Below are 18,523 nucleotides of genomic sequence, written 5' to 3'. Positions count from 1 at the left end.
AATGGAATAGGAGCAAGCCCTAATTCTGTTAGCATGTGCTAAGCTTTTGCAGAAGGGCCCCATAGTCTCTGGCAGTGATTTTGATAATTATGAAAAGGGGTGGATGGATGCATACATTTTTGTCATTCAAGTGTTTATTGAACATTAACTAAAATAATAATAACTTTATTCTTGTATACCGCCATAGTCGTGAGACTTCTAGGCGGTTTACATTGTAGAGAGCTGGACAGTCAGCGAGTTATAATAGGCAGAGATAAGAGAAATACAGCATGCATAATTTTTAAAAAGGTAGCAAAATACAATATACAGAAAGTTTAAAAGATGTTAGAAATTTCAGACCTATACGCAGGAGAGGACATGTTTGATTTAGAGTTTTGTGTAGATATTTTTTTAGGTGATAAGGCAATTTTTATAGCTTTTCTAAAGGCGACATAGGTCAGTCTAGCTCCATTAATGTAGTTGTCTAACCAGTGTTGATGTTTGTTTGCTTGGTGCATAAAAGTTCTATCCAGGAAGGTTTTGTATTTGCAGATTGTTGTTTCTGGTTTGTCTTGTAGGGCTGTATAGAACGAAGTGAGGTAGCATCTCTAATATCAGACCTTTGTAGTTCAATCATTTTTATTAGACTCTTGTGTCACATTGAAAATACAAAAATGCCATATCATTAACAAACTACAAAAGCAATATGATCATTGTAAATTCATGCCAATATAGTGGGGAGTGAAAAAGAGTAATAAAGGAATGAACAGAGAAGATGAGGTTAGCTAGAAAAGAAAAATCAAATATTTTCCTCAAATGAAAGTTTTAAAAAGCCCTTGGATCTTTTTTTCAGCTTTCAAATAAATGTGAGCTTTAATTAGTTTACCAGTTGTATTACTACAGGCTAGCATAGTCACACTGGAGCTGAAGCTTTGAGCTGTGAAGCAAGAACTTTTGCTGGCAACATTTTAAAATTTAAGTTAGTTTTGTCATCATTCATCTGCTCCCTTGATATATATATATATATATATTTTTTTTTTTTTAATAAGAGGAGAAATTTTTGTTTTAAAATGATAAATTCTCTGAATCTGCTGTCAGATTTTCTTCAGAAATATTGAGCTAACTTTTTTTTTTTTCTAGTGATCACGCATATTAATGGTTAAATTGGGGTCACCTTTATTTATTTATTTCGATTTCTATCTCGTTCTCAGAACGGGTTACAGGTAGACATTCACAATCGTTTGAAAACAAGACTAGTCACGACAACAAATAGGTTACAGTAGACAATAACAGAGCTTATTCTAGAGACCCGACTGGTCATAGCGAAGAGTACTAGGAGTATTGAGGAGGCAGTTTTTAATGGTCCGACTGGCGGAAGAGGAAGGTCATTAGTGAGTCTTGCAACCTGATCTGTGTGGGTAGTCGGTTCCATAGCTGAGGTTGAAAAAAAAAAAAATGAACTTTCTGTTACAATATAGGGCCCAGTATTGGCATGACCTTGTCTCGTTGCTGTGTGAACCATAGGAACAAAGCTTTGCTTACCTTCTCATATGTGTATATTAGCATACTGATTTAGCACACATGTCCTTCCATCTGCATCAACCCTGTTTGTGGAAAAATAAAATTTACTTTTTAGCATACAGTTTGTATTCATAGATTGCTAAATTGCCTTAGGACACCTCGGTAAGCCTTTTTAAGCTGCAGTAAGAGGCATGATTGGAGTCCCATTTCTCCATTCACTTTATTGCCTTAACAGTTACTCTTCCCACTTCAAAATTCAATTGCAGTTTTTTGTATGGACTCGCCCTTGTCTATTCTTTTTTTTAAAGCTGCAGATTTCTCCTCTGTAGACAGTACAACTTTTTATCTTTTGACTTTCTGTTGTAGAGAAAGTAGGGTCACAGATTAACAGCTGACTGTGTTTCAAGTGAAAACTGATCTAAGACAAGTATAAACTTAACTTGCCCAAGAATCTTACTAAGCAGTGCTGCCTATCTACTGAACTTGATGACAGGAAAGAGAAAAATGTGTGCATCTGAAATGATACGATTCCCATAAGAAAACCTGCTATCTTCTCCCCCCCCACCCCAGTAAAAGAAGTGTTGGGTGAGATAATTAGAGAAAACTTTCCTAAGGGACCTCCAAATCTTTTCTCATTTAACCTTAGTTTAATGCCTCACCTTGGTTTGTTTTTCTATCTTTTTATATATATATATATATATATATATATATATATATATATATATATCTCTGCAAGAGGGAGAATTAGAAGGGCTTGAGCATGCGCAGATGCATGCTCAAAGCCGGCAGAGGCAGGAAGAAGATCTTCAAGCGCACCGGTTGGGCTTGGGGTGTCTGTTCGAGCGGGGGGGGGGGGGGGGTGCCGTTTCAAGTGGTGGGCCCTTTGCGAGCGGAGGGTGCGATGCCGGTTCTCGTGCCGGTGCCAGATTGGGGGGGGGGGTGAGTTCAAGTTGGGCGGACGGGGGGTGCCGGTTTGGGAGGGGGGCCTTTGCAAGCGAGGGGGAGCAGCACCGCTGGCCTTGGGGGGAGGGGTGGGGGAAACGTATCAAAGCAAGTTTCCATTATTTCCTATAGGGAAACTCGCTTTGATATACGAGTATTTTGGTTTACGAACATGCTTCTGGAACGAATTATGCTCGTAAACCAAGGTTCTACTGTATATTCCAGTTTATCCCACCATTTGCAGATGGAACTCCTGTCTCCTTCCAAGCAGCTGCCAAAGTTAACTTGGTTGCATTTTTAAACGATGTTGAACGAAAGATATTTGAAATTTACTGAATTCAGGTATATCCATGTTCAGCGAAAGGATCTTTGTCGCGGGGGGGGCAGGCATCCTTTTTCAGACAGCTCCCTTACCACAATGAATAATTAATTTGAGCACTTTCAACTGAATCTGTTCTACCCTTATCATAAGCCCATTTTGCCTCATCTTTTTTGGATTGTGAAGTAAAAGAGAGCCTACAGTACTTGCTGTTCATATGTTGGATTCGTTGATCTTTAATAGATCAGAATAATTTTATTTGTGTTGGAACCTTTACTAAGCTGACCCCTGATGCAGGCCTCTTTACAAAATATTACTCATGTCAGGTCATCCAGTCAATTTTGTCCCTTCATACAAGTTTTTGGGGCCCACTGTACTGTTTTAGTTGCTCTGCTTGGGCCACTTTTTGATTCCCTCACCTCTGTTACTGAGCACCAGTTTGAAGACCTATAAGAAACCACATATTTTTTTCATAACTAAGGATTTATCTTGCCATAGAGAACTTTCTCCAAGAGAAGGATAGAAGGACCTGGTCCAACTTCATTGTGCAAATTTTGAAAAACAGGAACAATTTCACTGCCCCACAAAATCTAAGATCCAAACAATTCTCTTTTTCACAGGTAGCAAAATATATCTTTTTCACAAATCCTGGCACTGCTATTGCATCATGAAAAATTCCTTCGTATCGGATTAAATAGCACCACCACATTGTGCACTAAAATCCCCCAACAAAACGTTAGTAGCAACTCCCTACTGCTCTAAAAGCAGATCAAACATTGACCAAGGATGAGCTCCATCCCCTCACAAAGTGCTTTTTAAATCAGGTCAAAATCATGTAACCTAACTTAATCCAGTACATTAACTCCACCACCCTGTTTCTGATTTCATGTGCAAAAGCCCGCATCCTGTTCACAGCAGTGCCTCTGCCGGCCAACTGCTGCTGCTGCTACTCTAGGAGAGGGGTTCTGTCATAGGGAGAGAGACCAGACCTGTGTGTTGAGGGGGGGAAGGAGGGGAAGCTAGACCACAATATACAGGGGGGAGAGAGGAGGGAACATGGATGCTAGGCCATAATGGAGCAGAGAGGGGACATAGATGCTGTACTGCAAGTAGGAGGGGGGAGGAAGGGGACATGGATGCTGGACTGCAAGTAGGGGGTAGGGAACATGGTTGCTAGACCTGCAGGGGGAGATAGAGAAGGGGGCGGGTTGTGGGGAGAAGAAGGGACATGGATGTTAGACCTGCAGAGGGAGAGGGGAGGGAATATAGATGCTGGACCCATAAGTAGAGGGGAAAGGGGGTGAGAAGAAAATCCAGGCCAGGAAGAGGGGTGAGAAGGAAGAGATGCTTGACTGCAAAGAGAGAGAGAAAGAGATGCCAGAATATGGGGAGTAGAGTTTATTTATATCCTGCTTTTCCAAGGCAGGTCACAGCAAAATACAAACATAGTAAAAGTCACATGCATAGCAACAATCTCAACTATCATAAAACATGACAATAATAACAGGCCTCCTAAAAGTCACAAGTAGGGAAGGGATTCGGGGTGCAAGTGAGAGAGGTGGTGGGACATGGATGCTGGGCCTTCAATTGGAGATGGGGGGGATGGTAAAGAGAGGAAGAAAGAGTGGCCAAGACCAGAAAAGGATGGGAAGCGAGGGAGAGAGAGATGCCAGACTATGGGGGGGGGGGGGGGCAAGGAGGAGATTCAGGGTGCAAGTGAGAGAGGGGTGGGATTTAGAGGGAGACAACTTCAGTTGGAGTGAGAGAGGGAACTGAGGAGGCTGGAACCTGAGAGAGAAAAAGGCAGGAAGGAATTTCATGTCTCAGGATAAGAGAATTCTACGCAAAACACTACAAATAAACTGCAGAATTTTGAAATATTGTATATAGAAACAAGAAGGCAGCTAAAGGCCAAATGGCCCATCTAGTCTGCCCATCCGCAGTAATCATATCTATTTCTCTCTCTGAGATATCCCACGTGCCTATCCCAAGCCCTTTTGAATTCAGGCAGTCTCTGTCTCCACCGCCTCTTCTGGGAGACTGTTCCATGCATCTACCACCCTTTCTGTAAAAAAGTATTTCCTTAGATTACTCCGGAACCTATCACCTCTTAACTTCATCCTTTGCCCTCTCATTGCAGAGTTTCCTTTCAAATGAAAGAGACTTAACTCAATCGCATTTACATTGCATAGGTATTTAAATGTCTGTATCATATCTCCATATCTCCCCTTTCCACCTTTCCTCCAAAGTATACAGATTGAGATCTTTAAGTCTGTCCTCCATAAGCCTTATGATGAAGACCACATACCATTTTACTAGCCTTCCTCTGGATCAATGTCATCCTTTTTGAAGGTGTGGCCTCCAGAATTCTACACAATATTCTAAATGAGGTCTCACCAAAGTCTTATACAGGGCATTAATACCTCCTTTTCCCTAATGGTTATACTTCTCTCTATGCAATCTAGCATCCTTCTAGCTTTCACCTTCACCTTTTCAACCTGTTTGGCCATCTTAAGATCATCACATACAATCACACCCAAGTCCCACTCTTCCTTCACGCACATAAGTTCTTCACCCCCTAACCTGTACCGTTCCCTCGGGTTTTTGCAGCCCAAATGCATGACCTTGCATTTCTTAGCATTAAATTTTAGCTGCCAAATTTCAGACCATTCTTCAAGCTTCGCTAGGTCTTTCTTCATGTTGCTCACACCATCCGGCGTGTCTACTCTATTGAAGATTTTGGTATCATCCACAAAGAGGCAAATCTTACCCGACAACACTTCAGCAATATCATTTATAAAAAAGTTTAAAAAAACAGACCCAAGAACAGAACCTTGAGTCACACCACTGGTAACATCCCTTTTCCTCAAAGCGATCACCATTGATCATTACCCTCTGTCGCCTTCCACTCAACCAGTTCTTGACTCAGCCTGTCACTTTGGGACCCATCCCGAGGGCACTCAGTTTATTTGTTAGACGTCTGTGTGGAACACTGTCAAAGGCTTTGCTAAAATCTAAATACACCACATCTGGCGCACATCCTCTATCCAATTCTCTGATCACCCAGTCAAAGAAATTGATCAGATTTGTCTGACAAGACCTACCTCTAGTGAATCCATGTTGCCTCTGGTCCTGTAATCCACAGGATTTCAGAAACTTAACCATTCTCTGTTTTAAAAGTGTATCCATTAATTTTCTTACCACAGAAGTTAGACTTACCGGCCTGTAATTCCCTACTGCTTCCTTACTTCCACTTTTGTGGAGAGGGACCACATCCGCCCTTCTCAAGTCCTCCGGTACCACTCCCGACTATAGAGACTCATTGAAAAGGTCAGCTGAGCTTCCAGAACTTCCCTAAGTTCCTTCAGCACCCTCGGATGTACACCATCCGGCCCCATCGCTTGGTTTACCTTTATTTTAACTAGCTCCTCACAAACACAACCCTCTGAAAATTGATCAGGGTCTATTATTCCTCCATCCCTATTCACATTTGTCAACTGCGGATCCACTCCCGGCGCTTCAGCCTTGAACACAGAACAGAAATGAGCTCCTGTGCAGCTAGACCACATCTAAGAGAAAAGTGACCTTGATATGTAAAACTCTAGGCTTCCTTAGTGTGTATGTCAGGTTGCAGTCTTTGAGCTATGACCTTGATACAAACATGCTCCTTTATTACGGATAAACCTAAAACAAACAAAACTGCTTACTGGTGTGTGTATAATCTCATTTCACTGTCTTTTATTCATTTAGGATATGGGTCCTCACATCTTCCAGACCTGTCCATCTGCAAACTATTTTGACTGTAAAGCCATGTCTATTGGTGCCCGTTCACAGTCTGCCCGCACGTATTTGGAGAGACACATGACTGAGTTCTCCGATTGTGAGTGGCATCTTATATCTGCCTATTTCACTAACAAATTTAAGCATTTCCCTTTTTAACAAAGAATAGGTGCTTGAAAGGGCTGACCTTCAGAAAGGTATGACCAATATATGATAAAATGATTTAGTGAATTTCTTCTTATATTGAACTCTATTATTCAGCATACTTCAGTGGATCAAACGCTCGTTATTGTGAAACATTACCAGACAGCATGAATTAGTGCAGTGGGGACATTCTGTGTTGTGTATTTCACAGGTTATTTAAGTACCTGGAATGCGCTTCCAGAGGACGTAATAGGGCAGAGTACGGTATTGGGGTTTAAGAAAGGATTCGACAATTTCCTGCTGGAAAGGGGGATAGACGGGTATAAATAGAGGATCACTGCAAAGGTCCTGGACCTATTGGGCTGCCGCGTGAGCGGGCTGCTGGGCACGATGGATCTCAGGTCTGACCCAGCAGAGGCATTGCTTATGTTCTTACAAAGAGAACATTATTCAGAGCTGCCTCACATAGTGAAACAGAAATGAGATATGTGTGTTAATTACTCTATCCTATATGAATCTGGATAGAATAAATTATCAGGTAAATGGCATTCTCCTTGACAATGGGTTTGGGTTTGGGTTTTTGGGTTGTTGTTTTTTTCCTTTATGGGGGATATATTTTTGACTATATTATCCAAACGGTCCTTTTTAAGTGAATTGTGGTTTCTGATGAAAGTATTTCACACACTTAATTTTAAAAAGAAACGATTTTGGCTTAGTGATGAAATTCTGTGCTGTCAGGGTACTAGATTCAAGATTAGTTTGGGCCAGTTGGGACTAGAAGTTTTAATCTTAAAATGAAGAATCTTGATTAGTGTTTCCCAACCTTGTCTTGTCTGGTTTTCAGGATATTCTGCAACGGGTATGCATGAAATAGATTACTCCTGGTGGAATTCTGCATGGGGGAAAAAAAATTTAAATTCTGAGCATAAAATTTGCAAATTCTGCTATTTTTTTTTCATTAATATCCAGAATTTCAGTACAATTCAGTATTTTCAGTAAATTATACTAGAGAAAACAAAAGAGCCTTCAAGTTTTCTTGCTTAGTGACTTTCTTCTAGCAGCACGCTTTTGTAAAAGCCCACCTTAGTGAAGTCTGGTTGGTTTATTTTCATAGTATTTCACCTTTTTGTTGTTGAAAAACATTTCTGAAAGCCGACATAGATCTCAATAACTTCAGAGTAAAAATCTTTTTTCTATCTTTTGTTGTCTAGGTAGTTTATTATTTTTCCATGCACTTAGGTCCCAGAGTCCCTTTTCTGCTTTTCTTTGTTGGTTTTTTTTAGTAACTGTCTTTCCAGGCTTAACCTGTCCATTTTACATTTCACTCCTATCTGTTCTTTCCAGCATCTGTCGTCCCCCCATCATTATCCTGAGCTTCTCCCCTCTGTGTCTCTCTCCATTCCCCTGCATTCATCATCCCTCTGTCAGAATCAACCTTTTTCAAGCAATGTCTCTGTGTCTAGCAGTTCTTCTATGCTCCTCATGTTCCAATGCTCGCTCCCCATCAAGCATTCTTCTCCATGTCCAGCATTGCTTCAGTGTCTATGCTCAGTCCCCAACTAGGAATTCTGTTTCTGTGCCTCTCGGTATGCAGGATCTTCCACCCCAAAGCCAGCATCTCTCCCATACCCCCTCAAGTCTGCATTCACTCATCCCTTTCACTCTTACTCTTTCCTGTCCCCTCCCAAGCCAGAATCTTTCTCTCTTCCACCCCACCCCCCAACAACACCCCCAGCCTCATGGAAAACAAAGATGAAACTATTATAATGCCCTTGTATTACTCTGTGGTACAGCTGAACCTCAAATACGAATGGGGAGAGAGATGCTGACCCAGGGGGATAGGGGAGAGAGAAAAATTGCCATACTAGGACAGAACAAAGGTCCATCAAATCCAGTATCCTGTTTCCAACATTGGACAACCCAGGTCCCAAGTACCTTAGCTAGATCCCAAGTAGTAAAACAAATTTTATGCTGCCTATCCTAGGAATAAGAAGTGGATTTCCCCAGCCATCATGGCCCATGGACTTCTCTTTTAGGAAATTATCCAAACCTGTTTTTGAAACCCCACTAAACTAGCTGATTCGCCACATTCTCCAGCAAAGAATTCCAGAGTTTAATTACACATTGTGTGAAGAAATATTTTCTCCAATTTGTTTTAAATCTACTACTTAGTCATAGTATTTTTGGAAAGAGTGAACAAGTGATTCACTTCTTTCTACTCCACTCATTATTTTATAGACCTTTATTATAGCCCCCTGAGCCATCTCTTCTCCAAGCTGAAGAGACCTAGTCGCTTTAGACTTTCCTCAAAGGGTAGTCGTCTCATCCCTTTTATTATTTTCATTGCCCTTCACTGTACCTTTTCTAATTCTGCTATATCATCTTTTTTGAGATACAGCAACCAGAACTGCACACAGTATTCAAGGTGCGGCCGTATACAAGGGCATTTTAACATTTTCATCTTTGTTTTCCATTCCTTTCCTAATAATTCCTAACATTCTTTTTGCTTTCTTAGCTTCCCTCTGCTAGAAAGGAAACAGGATGTGATGTCACTGAGGGTGAGACACAGCAGAGCAAAGTCTGTAGGGCTAACAGGCAGCAGATGTGCATCAGTGCTGCACTGGCGAAGATGCTGAGCTAGACTGGCGGGGTGGTATAAATGCCAGGAGTGAGAGAGAGGTTAGACTTGATTGCTGCTGAATATTTTTTGTGAGCCAAGAATGGGTTGATCTGAGCTCATTGGTTATTTTTACCTTTTTTTCTAGGGAGCAAAGCCAAAATGATCTACGAGGTTGTTATTGATAGAATATAATTTGTATGGCAGTTCTGTGTTTACTGAACTAAGGAGTCTTTTACCAAAAATTAATGCAGATTATCTGCAGCAGAGCCAATAGGAATAAAATGAATTTTGTGGCATATAACATATGTTAATCTTTGGTTAAAAAAAGAAAGAAAGACCTCCTTAATGTGGTGTTTCAGCTGTGGTGTCTCATAATAATATTTCATGCAGTTACTCTGTGGGTATTTGCTAACTTAAGTTTACCCTGGCAAGTTTTATGGAAAATTTCTGTTCCAGCTCTCATTGTAGAAAGGGGAGGGGGGGTCTGAAAATTCTATAAGAGAAGCTAATTTTTATTTTTGTATTAATAATTTAAAGGCAGTCTGAATGATTTGGTTAAACATGGTCTGCGTGCCTTGAGAGAGACCCTTCCTGCTGAACAAGACCTGACCACAAAGGTAAAATTCAGTATTTCTCCAATTCTGTATTGTAATTGCTTCATTCTAAGTGCTATACCAGAGAAATAAACTCTTGTAAAGATGGGTGATCACTTCAGCTCACCACCTAGCAAATAATGGCCTCCAATAACATGATCTGATGAATTGCTATGATATGCATTTATTTGGATCTTATGAGAAAAATTAGCAGGAGCAAATATTTTTTTAAATCCATTTTTTTTGGGGAAGGGGTGCAAAATTGTTATTGAGAAGATATTTGCATATCATCCAAGAGCATGTTGCAGGCTTGGAAGCTGCTATTGATTTATATATAGAACAATAATTCCTCTTAAGGGGGGAAAAACACAGAAAGGGCATTAAACTATAGGTACACATCATGGAAAATATTTTTAGGAAAATGAAGATTGCAGGGACACTTCACTCATCCAACTTTGGCTTTAATTTCCTTCACTAGGGATAGGGCTAAGTAATAGTAGTCATCAAAGGATTTTCCAGTGCAATAGGTGAGACATTCTAGACCAGTGGACCCCCAGCCAGTCCGGTTTTCAAGATATCCCTAATGAATATGCATGAGAGAGATTTGCATATAATGGAAGTGACAGGTATGCAAATCTCTCTCATGCATATTCATTAGGGATATCTTGAAAGCCCGACTGGCTGAGGGGTCCCCCAGTACAGGGTTGGGAACCACTGTTCTAGACAAGTGGGTAGTGTCCCCAGGGCCGCGTGCCATCTGCAGAAGGGATCCAGTTGAGATTTTTCTCTGTGCCTCCTCTGTACTTCACTGAGCTCCTTAGCTCTACCTACAGTTTATCCCTTTTGCAAAGTAGTGCTACCCAATTCGAGAAAAAAAAAATTCCATTTGATTCAGCCTATTGATTCGATTATTCGATTCAATTTTCCTGCCAATTTTTTTTTTTTTTTCCAAACATCATGGTGGGTTTATTTTATATCCTCTTCACCCCCTTTGCCCTCTCCTACCCACACTGGCGCTGTGGTATAAACAAAAAAGACTTTTCCTCTCTCTGTTAAATCCTAGCTCACATTCGCGGTCTAACACCAGCTCTGCTAGGATACACATTTCAAATCTGACATCTTAGAATCACAAAACAGAAAATAAAATTATTTTTTCCACCTTTTGTTGTCTGGTCATTATTCAAATCATGTTGGTCCCAGGCTATGGTTGGCTTCTGTTGACTCGCTTGCCAGGGTCTCCTTCCCATTTGTCATTTTCTTCTTTCTCCGTGTTAACTATCCATCTTCCATCCCTTTGCTTTCCCTTCCTCAGCCATCCCGTGCTAGATCCTGGTGTCTAGGTCAGCCCCTCATGGATCTGTTTCTGTATACAATAATTGTTATGTCTGTTTCTATTTCTGCTATTATGTATGTTTTATTAAAAGCCACTTAGGTCTTTAAGTAGGTTAAAAATAAAATAAACTTCCTGCACACATTTCACAGGGCATCTTAAAAAAAAAAAAAAAAAAAACCCTCAAATTTCCTCTAGTTTAAATGGATGGTAGGTTAACTTAGACAGGAATTCCCAAATATCGAGAAAGCATATATTACTAATGTTTTAATTGGTTTGAAATGACAATTGAGAAATACTGTTGTAACCAGTAGTAACTGAATGGTGGTTAATACAGTAGGTTATAAAATTGCATTTTTATTTTGTAGCTGTGGAAGAGAATGTGATCCAGTGTATTAGGACACAATAAATACAAGATATGATTTCCTAAACTAGATTGGACTTTAGCACAATTCATCCAGTTTCTTTCCAGCTCAAGAAGTATTTCCTCAGCGAGAGAGGAATGCAAAAAAAATTGACCTTTTTCTAACTCTCTAAACTGTGCTCTCCAGAATGTTTCTATTGGGATTGTTGGTAAAGAGATGGAGTTCACCATATATGATGACGACGATGTGGCACCTTTCCTGGAAGGTCTTGAAGAGAGACCGCAGAGAAAGGTAACAAATACCATGCTTGGATTCATAGCATATATAAATATAATGCTTAGAGGCTTGATCGTCTCAGGCTTGCTGTATATTGTAGAGTGACTGTAGGTTACATGTTCATGCTTTTGTCAGTGTTGACTTCCGAATGGAAATAAATGGGAGGGGGAGGGAATACATCACCATGCAGATTGTGTAGAAGTGTGCTGCCATTCAGAAGACTGATACTTATAACTGAAGTCATGTAGTTCATAATAAGAGAAGTGGTTTATAGTTCTCGTTGAAGAAACTGGTAAAGAAATACAATCTAGTTGTGGAATCCCCTGTGATTTTAAGCTCTGTCGAGCCGGGACTGTCTCTCACATATTTAGCTTACAGCGCTGTAGAAATTAGTAGTGATAATTAAAGACGTGTTCAAAATTTCAAACAGCTATTCTAAGGAAGTATTTTCTCTTATAAGAACTTTCATTTATGCTGACAGTTTACCTCAAATAGGAGTATGTGAACAGATTTTGAAAACCAAGTGGATTTTTGAGCTGGCATAACAGTCCGGGAAGTGATTAGATGGTAGAATCTTGGCCCAGTCGGCTTCTCCTTCCTGGATCCCCCACCTTCAGCTACACTCAGGATTTGGGGGAAGAAGAAGAGGCCTTTTTTTTTTTTTTTTATATATAATTTCCCCACCCTCGGAGCCTGTCAGGAAGCAGCAGGGCTAGTGGTGGTGGTGGTAGGAATAGAGGAATGAACAGGAGTGAGAGGGAAAGTGAAAATGCAGACAGGAGGAGGAGGAGGAGAGAAATAGAAGAAAAAAAAACACCCTACACCACTGGGGACGGGTGGGATATGATGGAGGCGAATGAGAGAGCAGAAGGTTTGAGAAGAAGGAGGAAGAGGACTTGTCAAGTGGGGAGAATAGACTCACCGGTAGTCTCGACATTCTTCTAAAATCCAGTTAAGGATCCAGTTAAGGAGCACAACTGCCTTTTTATCTCTAGTGAGTAAGTCCCAGAGGAATGCACTTGATTTCTTTGTCTTTATTGGGTGATGGATGGGCAGGGCTTGTAAACAAACTCAATTTAGGGAACTGTGTGAAGTATTTGCTATACTATTTACTGCACCGATTATAAGTAAAGATTACAGCATGTTTCCCGTGATTTTGATACTTAGAAAGTGTGTTGCACTACTATTATCTTGATGGACGAGCATGCAGGCGGATTCTTGGCACTTCACAAATTTGGCCCGTTCTCTGTGTCTGATGTGGCGCATAAGCTTTCTGCTTATTATGTTCTTATGAGCTGAATAAGTATCAGGTTTCCGTGGCAGCTTTTCAGCAAAACAGAGTGACGCGTTCTGTGGGTAAACGAGTGTCAACAGTCTGTTGCTATCCTAAATAAATGTATCCAAAAAATATGTCTAGATTGTTTTAAATTTATAAACCTGACGCCTCAGCCCCACCACTCCACCGCAATGTTAGATTCAAAACACGGGAGATTTACTATGGGAGCCTCATCATTGGCTGTCGGGTTTGTATCATACATTTATTTATTTTTGTATTTTTATAAATTTTTAGTATATTGATCAGTCATTAGAATTAGATTTAGACTTTAAGAAGTTTTAAGAAAATAAATATTCTCTTTCTGAGTATCGTAATTTAGAAGTACTTGATACTTATCTCAGCGTTTAACCCAGGGAGTCAGACCCGACATGTTTCACAGCATTTGTGTTTTATCAAGGGTCTCCCTGCAAAATATTAAAAAAGAGAAAAGAGTCACATACAATTATGCGCTCTGCTCCCCTCCTAAATGAAATACATTCAATATAAGTAGTAGTTCAATTTGAATAGTGTACTTACCGAGGGCGCCGCCGCCATCCGACTCCACTACTTTCATGAGAAAAGATGGCGCCGGCGTCCTCGGGCCGGAATTTAAATCCTCCCTCGCTGTCATACAAAACTCCTCCCCCTGCCCTCAATTGGTCCTCACAAGATTATACCGTCCCCCACTCTATACCGATGTTTAATCCGTGGGGTTGAACTGTATTTAAAGAAAAAATAAATCTTTGTTCAAATTCGTTAAGTTTAACAGGATCCTCCCGCCCTTCCCGCCCTGTTACTTTCTTAATAACCCGCCATCTTAGCTCTGTCACTGCATGTTTAAACCTTAAACAGTGCTCAACCATAGAAAAAATTACGAACTAGAAGCGGAGCGCCAACTGGCAGATACTTGTGCTTACAAGCTTCTACAGGGGGACCCTACTACATATCTGGGACAACAAATTCTTGCATTTTTGAATGATTACCGAGAGAGGGACATTATTACCAAAAAGGAATATACTTTTTTGTTTGAAAAAAACCCCATGATTCCATGTATCTCCTTCGTCCCAAAAATTCATAAAACGCTGGTGAATCCACCGGGGAGACCTATCGTAAATACCCGGTCTTCTATTTTAGAACCTCTTTCCAAAGTGGTTGATTTTTTCCTCAGAGAGGAAGTGCCTAAGATAAAATCATATATAAAAGATTCATCTCACTTTTTGAGAATTCTCAATGGATATCATGGCACACTGACTGATGTATGGCTAGTGACATTGGATGTCGTTTCACTGTATACACAGATCCCCCAAGAAGAAGCTTTGACCGTCATCGGGGAGTCCCTCCACAAGAGGGAGTCCCATCGTATTCCAACTGAATTTTTGATGCAGTTAGCGAAGTGGGTTATTGAGAATAACTACTTCAAATATCAACATTTATTTTACCAACAAATACAGGGGGTGGCTATGGGCGCAACCCTCGCCCCCTCTGTAGCTGCTTTATACATGGCCAGATTTGAGGAGACCTGGGTTTATACCTCACCATGGATGCCCCGTATCCAACTTTGGGGCAGATTTTTAGATGACATTTTCTTCATCTGGCAGGACACGATTCAAGAACTAAATTCCTTTGTAGAATTTTTAAATTCGGTGGATCCAAATATAAAATTTACAATGACCTGCCATAAGACCAAAATTGATTTCTTGGACATCACTGTACAAATACAGGGAGACAGAATCAACACGTCCCTATATAGAAAACCAGTAACTCGCAATACCATTTTACACTTTAACAGTTTTCACCCATTCAAGCTTAGATTTAATTTGCCGGTGGGTCAGTTTCTGCGGGCACGCAGGATTTGTTCTACCACGGAAGAATACAAACTACAAGCTAAGGATTTAAAACAACGCTTTTTGGATAGGGGTTACCCAACACGATCCATTAAACAAGCATTTAATAGGGGTAAATATGCACAAAGGGATCTTCTATTGCAAGAATCAATTACCGCACAAGAGGAAGAAGATAACCTTATTTGTGTGCTCCCTTATTCTAGAGTGGTACAAATGGTAGTGCAAATATTAAGAAAACACTGGTTTATTGTCCAACCCCATTCAGTTTTGGGTTCTTTTCCTATGATTGCATACACCCGAGGCAATACACTGGGCCAACAATTGAACTTTATGAAGTTTGGCATTCGTCCGGACAGAGAGGGGGTGGAGGGAAACCACGGCACATGCGGTAGATGTCAATGGTGCCCCTTAGCCATCCAAGGAAAAACATGGGATGTTCCGGGCCGTCCTGACATTTTGAAGGCACAACATATCACCAACTGCGATTCTGAAGGGGTGATTTATGTCATAGTATGCCCGTGCGAACTTATATATGTGGGACGCACGAGTAGAAAAATAAAAACTAGACTAACTGAACACAAATCTCGAATTATGAATAAGAACATGCAGGCTCCTTTGGTTGAGCACTGTTTAAGGTTTAAACATGCAGTGACAGAGCTAAGATGGCGGGTTATTAAGAAAGTAACAGGGCGGGAAGGGCGGGAGGATCCTGTTAAACTTAACGAATTTGAACAAAGATTTATTTTTTCTTTAAATACAGTTCAACCCCACGGATTAAACATCGGTATAGAGTGGGGGACGGTATAATCTTGTGAGGACCAATTGAGGGCAGGGGGAGGAGTTTTGTATGACAGCGAGGGAGGATTTAAATTCCGGCCCGAGGACGCCGGCGCCATCTTTTCTCATGAAAGTAGTGGAGTCGGATGGCGGCGGCGCCCTCGGTAAGTACACTATTCAAATTGAACTACTACTTATATTGAATGTATTTCATTTAGGAGGGGAGCAGAGCGCATAATTGTATGTGACTCTTTTCTCTTTTTTAATATTTTGCAGGGAGACCCTTGATAAAACACAAATGCTGTGAAACATGTCGGGTCTGACTCCCTGGGTTAAACGCTGAGATAAGTATCAAGTACTTCTAAATTACGATACTCAGAAAGAGAATATTTATTTTCTTAAAACTTCTTAAAGTCTAAATCTAATTCTAATGACTGATCAATATACTAAAAATTTATAAAAATACAAAAATAAATAAATGTATGATACAAACCCGACAGCCAATGATGAGGCTCCCATAGTAAATCTCCCGTGTTTTGAATCTAACATTGCGGTGGAGTGGTGGGGCTGAGGCGTCAGGTTTATAAATTTAAAACAATCTAGACATATTTTTTGGATACATTTATGAATCATTTTGGGTCTAGACTATACTAATTTAACTTTTGAAGGCTGTAGATTTAATGAGCTATCCTAAATAAAACACTAGGGGACCTGTCGACCTTCACTCTTTTCAGGACATTATTTCTATTTTAATACTAATTTCTTTTCTTCTCTCATCTTCCCACAAGCCTGCTCCGCCTGCTGAAGAACCTGCAGAGAAGGCCGATGAACCAATGGAGCACTAACTCGCCACAGACAGTTCACAACCTCACTGGAGCATTCATCCAAATGCATTTGATCTATACTTTGAACCAAATGCAAAGTGTAATCATAAATTTTAGGGAGGTCGTTCCAGAAAAGAGAGCCTCTCCAAATTAATCTGTTTCAATTAGGCACATTTTCTTCCTCAGAAATCCAAATGTTCATTTTATGAAAAATGTAGAATATTGCTTACTGTTTTGTATAAAAATCATATTGTCTGAAGATGACTCTGGAATAAACTGTTTTTCTTGAAACACTTTTTTTTTTTTCAGTTCCTATCACTTACTACAAAGAACAGTGATGTGATTATGTATGCTGTTTTATGCTAATAATGCAAACAATGGCAGCATCGGTTTCGAAACCTCATAGTCACATTTCTGTTTTGGAACCTTTTTGTTAAACCAAGCTATTTCTCCTTTGGAACTTAGTAAGAACTGTGCCTGCCAGTAACATTAACATAACTTAGATTCTTATAAACCACAGCTACCTTGCAGTTCTGTGCGGTTAACAAACTAAGGGCTTCTTATACGAAGCCGCGTTAGCAGTTTAATGAGCGTAATAGCGTGCGTTAATTTGCCGGCCGCTACCGCCTCCTCTTGAACAGGTGGTAGTTTTTCGGCTAGAGCTGGGGTTAGCGCACACTAAAAAGTTGTGTGCGATTTGTAAAAGGAGCCCTAAGAAAGTACTGACCATCCACAGTATGATCACAGTAGATTAATCAAAATATTTGCCAAACAAGTATGTGCATGCACTGCTTTCGATGCATATTTATTGGGGAAATCCTGAAAATCCGACTGGATTGCGGCCCTCAAGGAGGGACTTTGAGATCCCTGGTCTACAACATTGGTTCCCAGCCCTGGACTGGAGGACCCCCAGACCAATCGGGTTTTCAGGCTAGCCCTAATGAATATGCATGAGAGAGATTTGCATATAATAGAAGTGACAGGCATGTAAATCTGCTCCATTCACATTCTTTAGGGCTATCCTGAAAATCCGATTGGCCTGGGGGGGGGGGTCCTCCAGGACAGGGTTGGGAACCACTGGTCTGATCAAAGGCACTGCTAAGATCAAACTGCATGACCTACACTAAATAACTGATAGTTAGCTTCCATGCTTGATTATCTCTGTCTCAATGCTATAATGATGGCGAAAGCCAGACTGAGTAGAATCATTAAGCGCTACATTCACTAATTCTTCAGTAAGTTTTTATCAGAAAAGGAATTCTTCCAATTGGCCTATAATTACTTACCTTAAACAGGCAGCTGCAGTTTCTTGGCGTCTCATTTTCATTTTGGAATTGATACCATTTGAAATCTAATTCTGTTGTTATTCTTGCAGAAACATATTTTGGCTGGCATGATCTCTGATTCTGTTGAAAGGATCTCTTGCTTGCTAAGGTCATTTAAGCTATCCATACAGTGGAGTTTGCGACTACAATCAGGGCCTGTGGTATTGTCTATCCTTTTCCATTCATGAATTATTCTCCCTTTGCACATTTCATTTTTGCTACAGTTCATTTCCAGTTGCCGTCGTCATTCTTTTTTTTTTTTTTTTTAGTATTTTGGATTGTACCTGCTGCTCTGTGTAGGTTACATCCCTCTATCTCTTTTGAAGTGTTGAAATGAGAAACTAATTTAACAAAGCACAAAGTATGAACATTAAGTATGTAATATATAGTAGTGCTGCCCGATTCAAAGAAAATAAATTTTTGATTCGATTTGGCTTATTGAATCGATTTTTCGATTTATTTTTCCTGCTCAATCAGATTTTTTTTCCCCCAAACGTCCTGGCGGGTTTATTTCATAGCCTCTTCACTCACCCAACCCATCTTTACCCTCTCCAGCTCCATGCCAGCGC

At 40.4% G+C, this 18,523-nt stretch overlaps 1 protein-coding gene across 2 annotated transcripts in view; it reads left to right on the top strand.

The window, feature by feature from the left end:
* The window catches only part of PSMA1 (proteasome 20S subunit alpha 1), a 50,030-nt gene extending 33,106 nt beyond the window's left edge, over positions 1-16,924 (top strand). For both annotated transcript variants that reach the window (XM_033928192.1, XM_033928191.1), the window contains exons 7-10: positions 6,512-6,641; positions 9,843-9,922; positions 11,780-11,884; positions 16,594-16,924. In XM_033928192.1, the coding sequence (XP_033784083.1) occupies positions 6,512-6,641; positions 9,843-9,922; positions 11,780-11,884; positions 16,594-16,650 (372 nt within the window). In that variant the 3' untranslated portion in view covers positions 16,651-16,924. The remainder of the gene's footprint in view (positions 1-6,511; positions 6,642-9,842; positions 9,923-11,779; positions 11,885-16,593) is intronic.
* The last annotated feature ends 1,599 nt before the right edge of the window (positions 16,925-18,523 follow it).

Source organism: Geotrypetes seraphini, chromosome 19, assembly GCF_902459505.1.
Source record: "Geotrypetes seraphini chromosome 19, aGeoSer1.1, whole genome shotgun sequence".
NCBI lineage: Eukaryota > Metazoa > Chordata > Amphibia > Gymnophiona > Dermophiidae > Geotrypetes > Geotrypetes seraphini.
The sequence above is the reverse complement of the archived record's forward strand: the minus strand, read 5'-3'. Positions and strand labels throughout refer to the sequence as shown.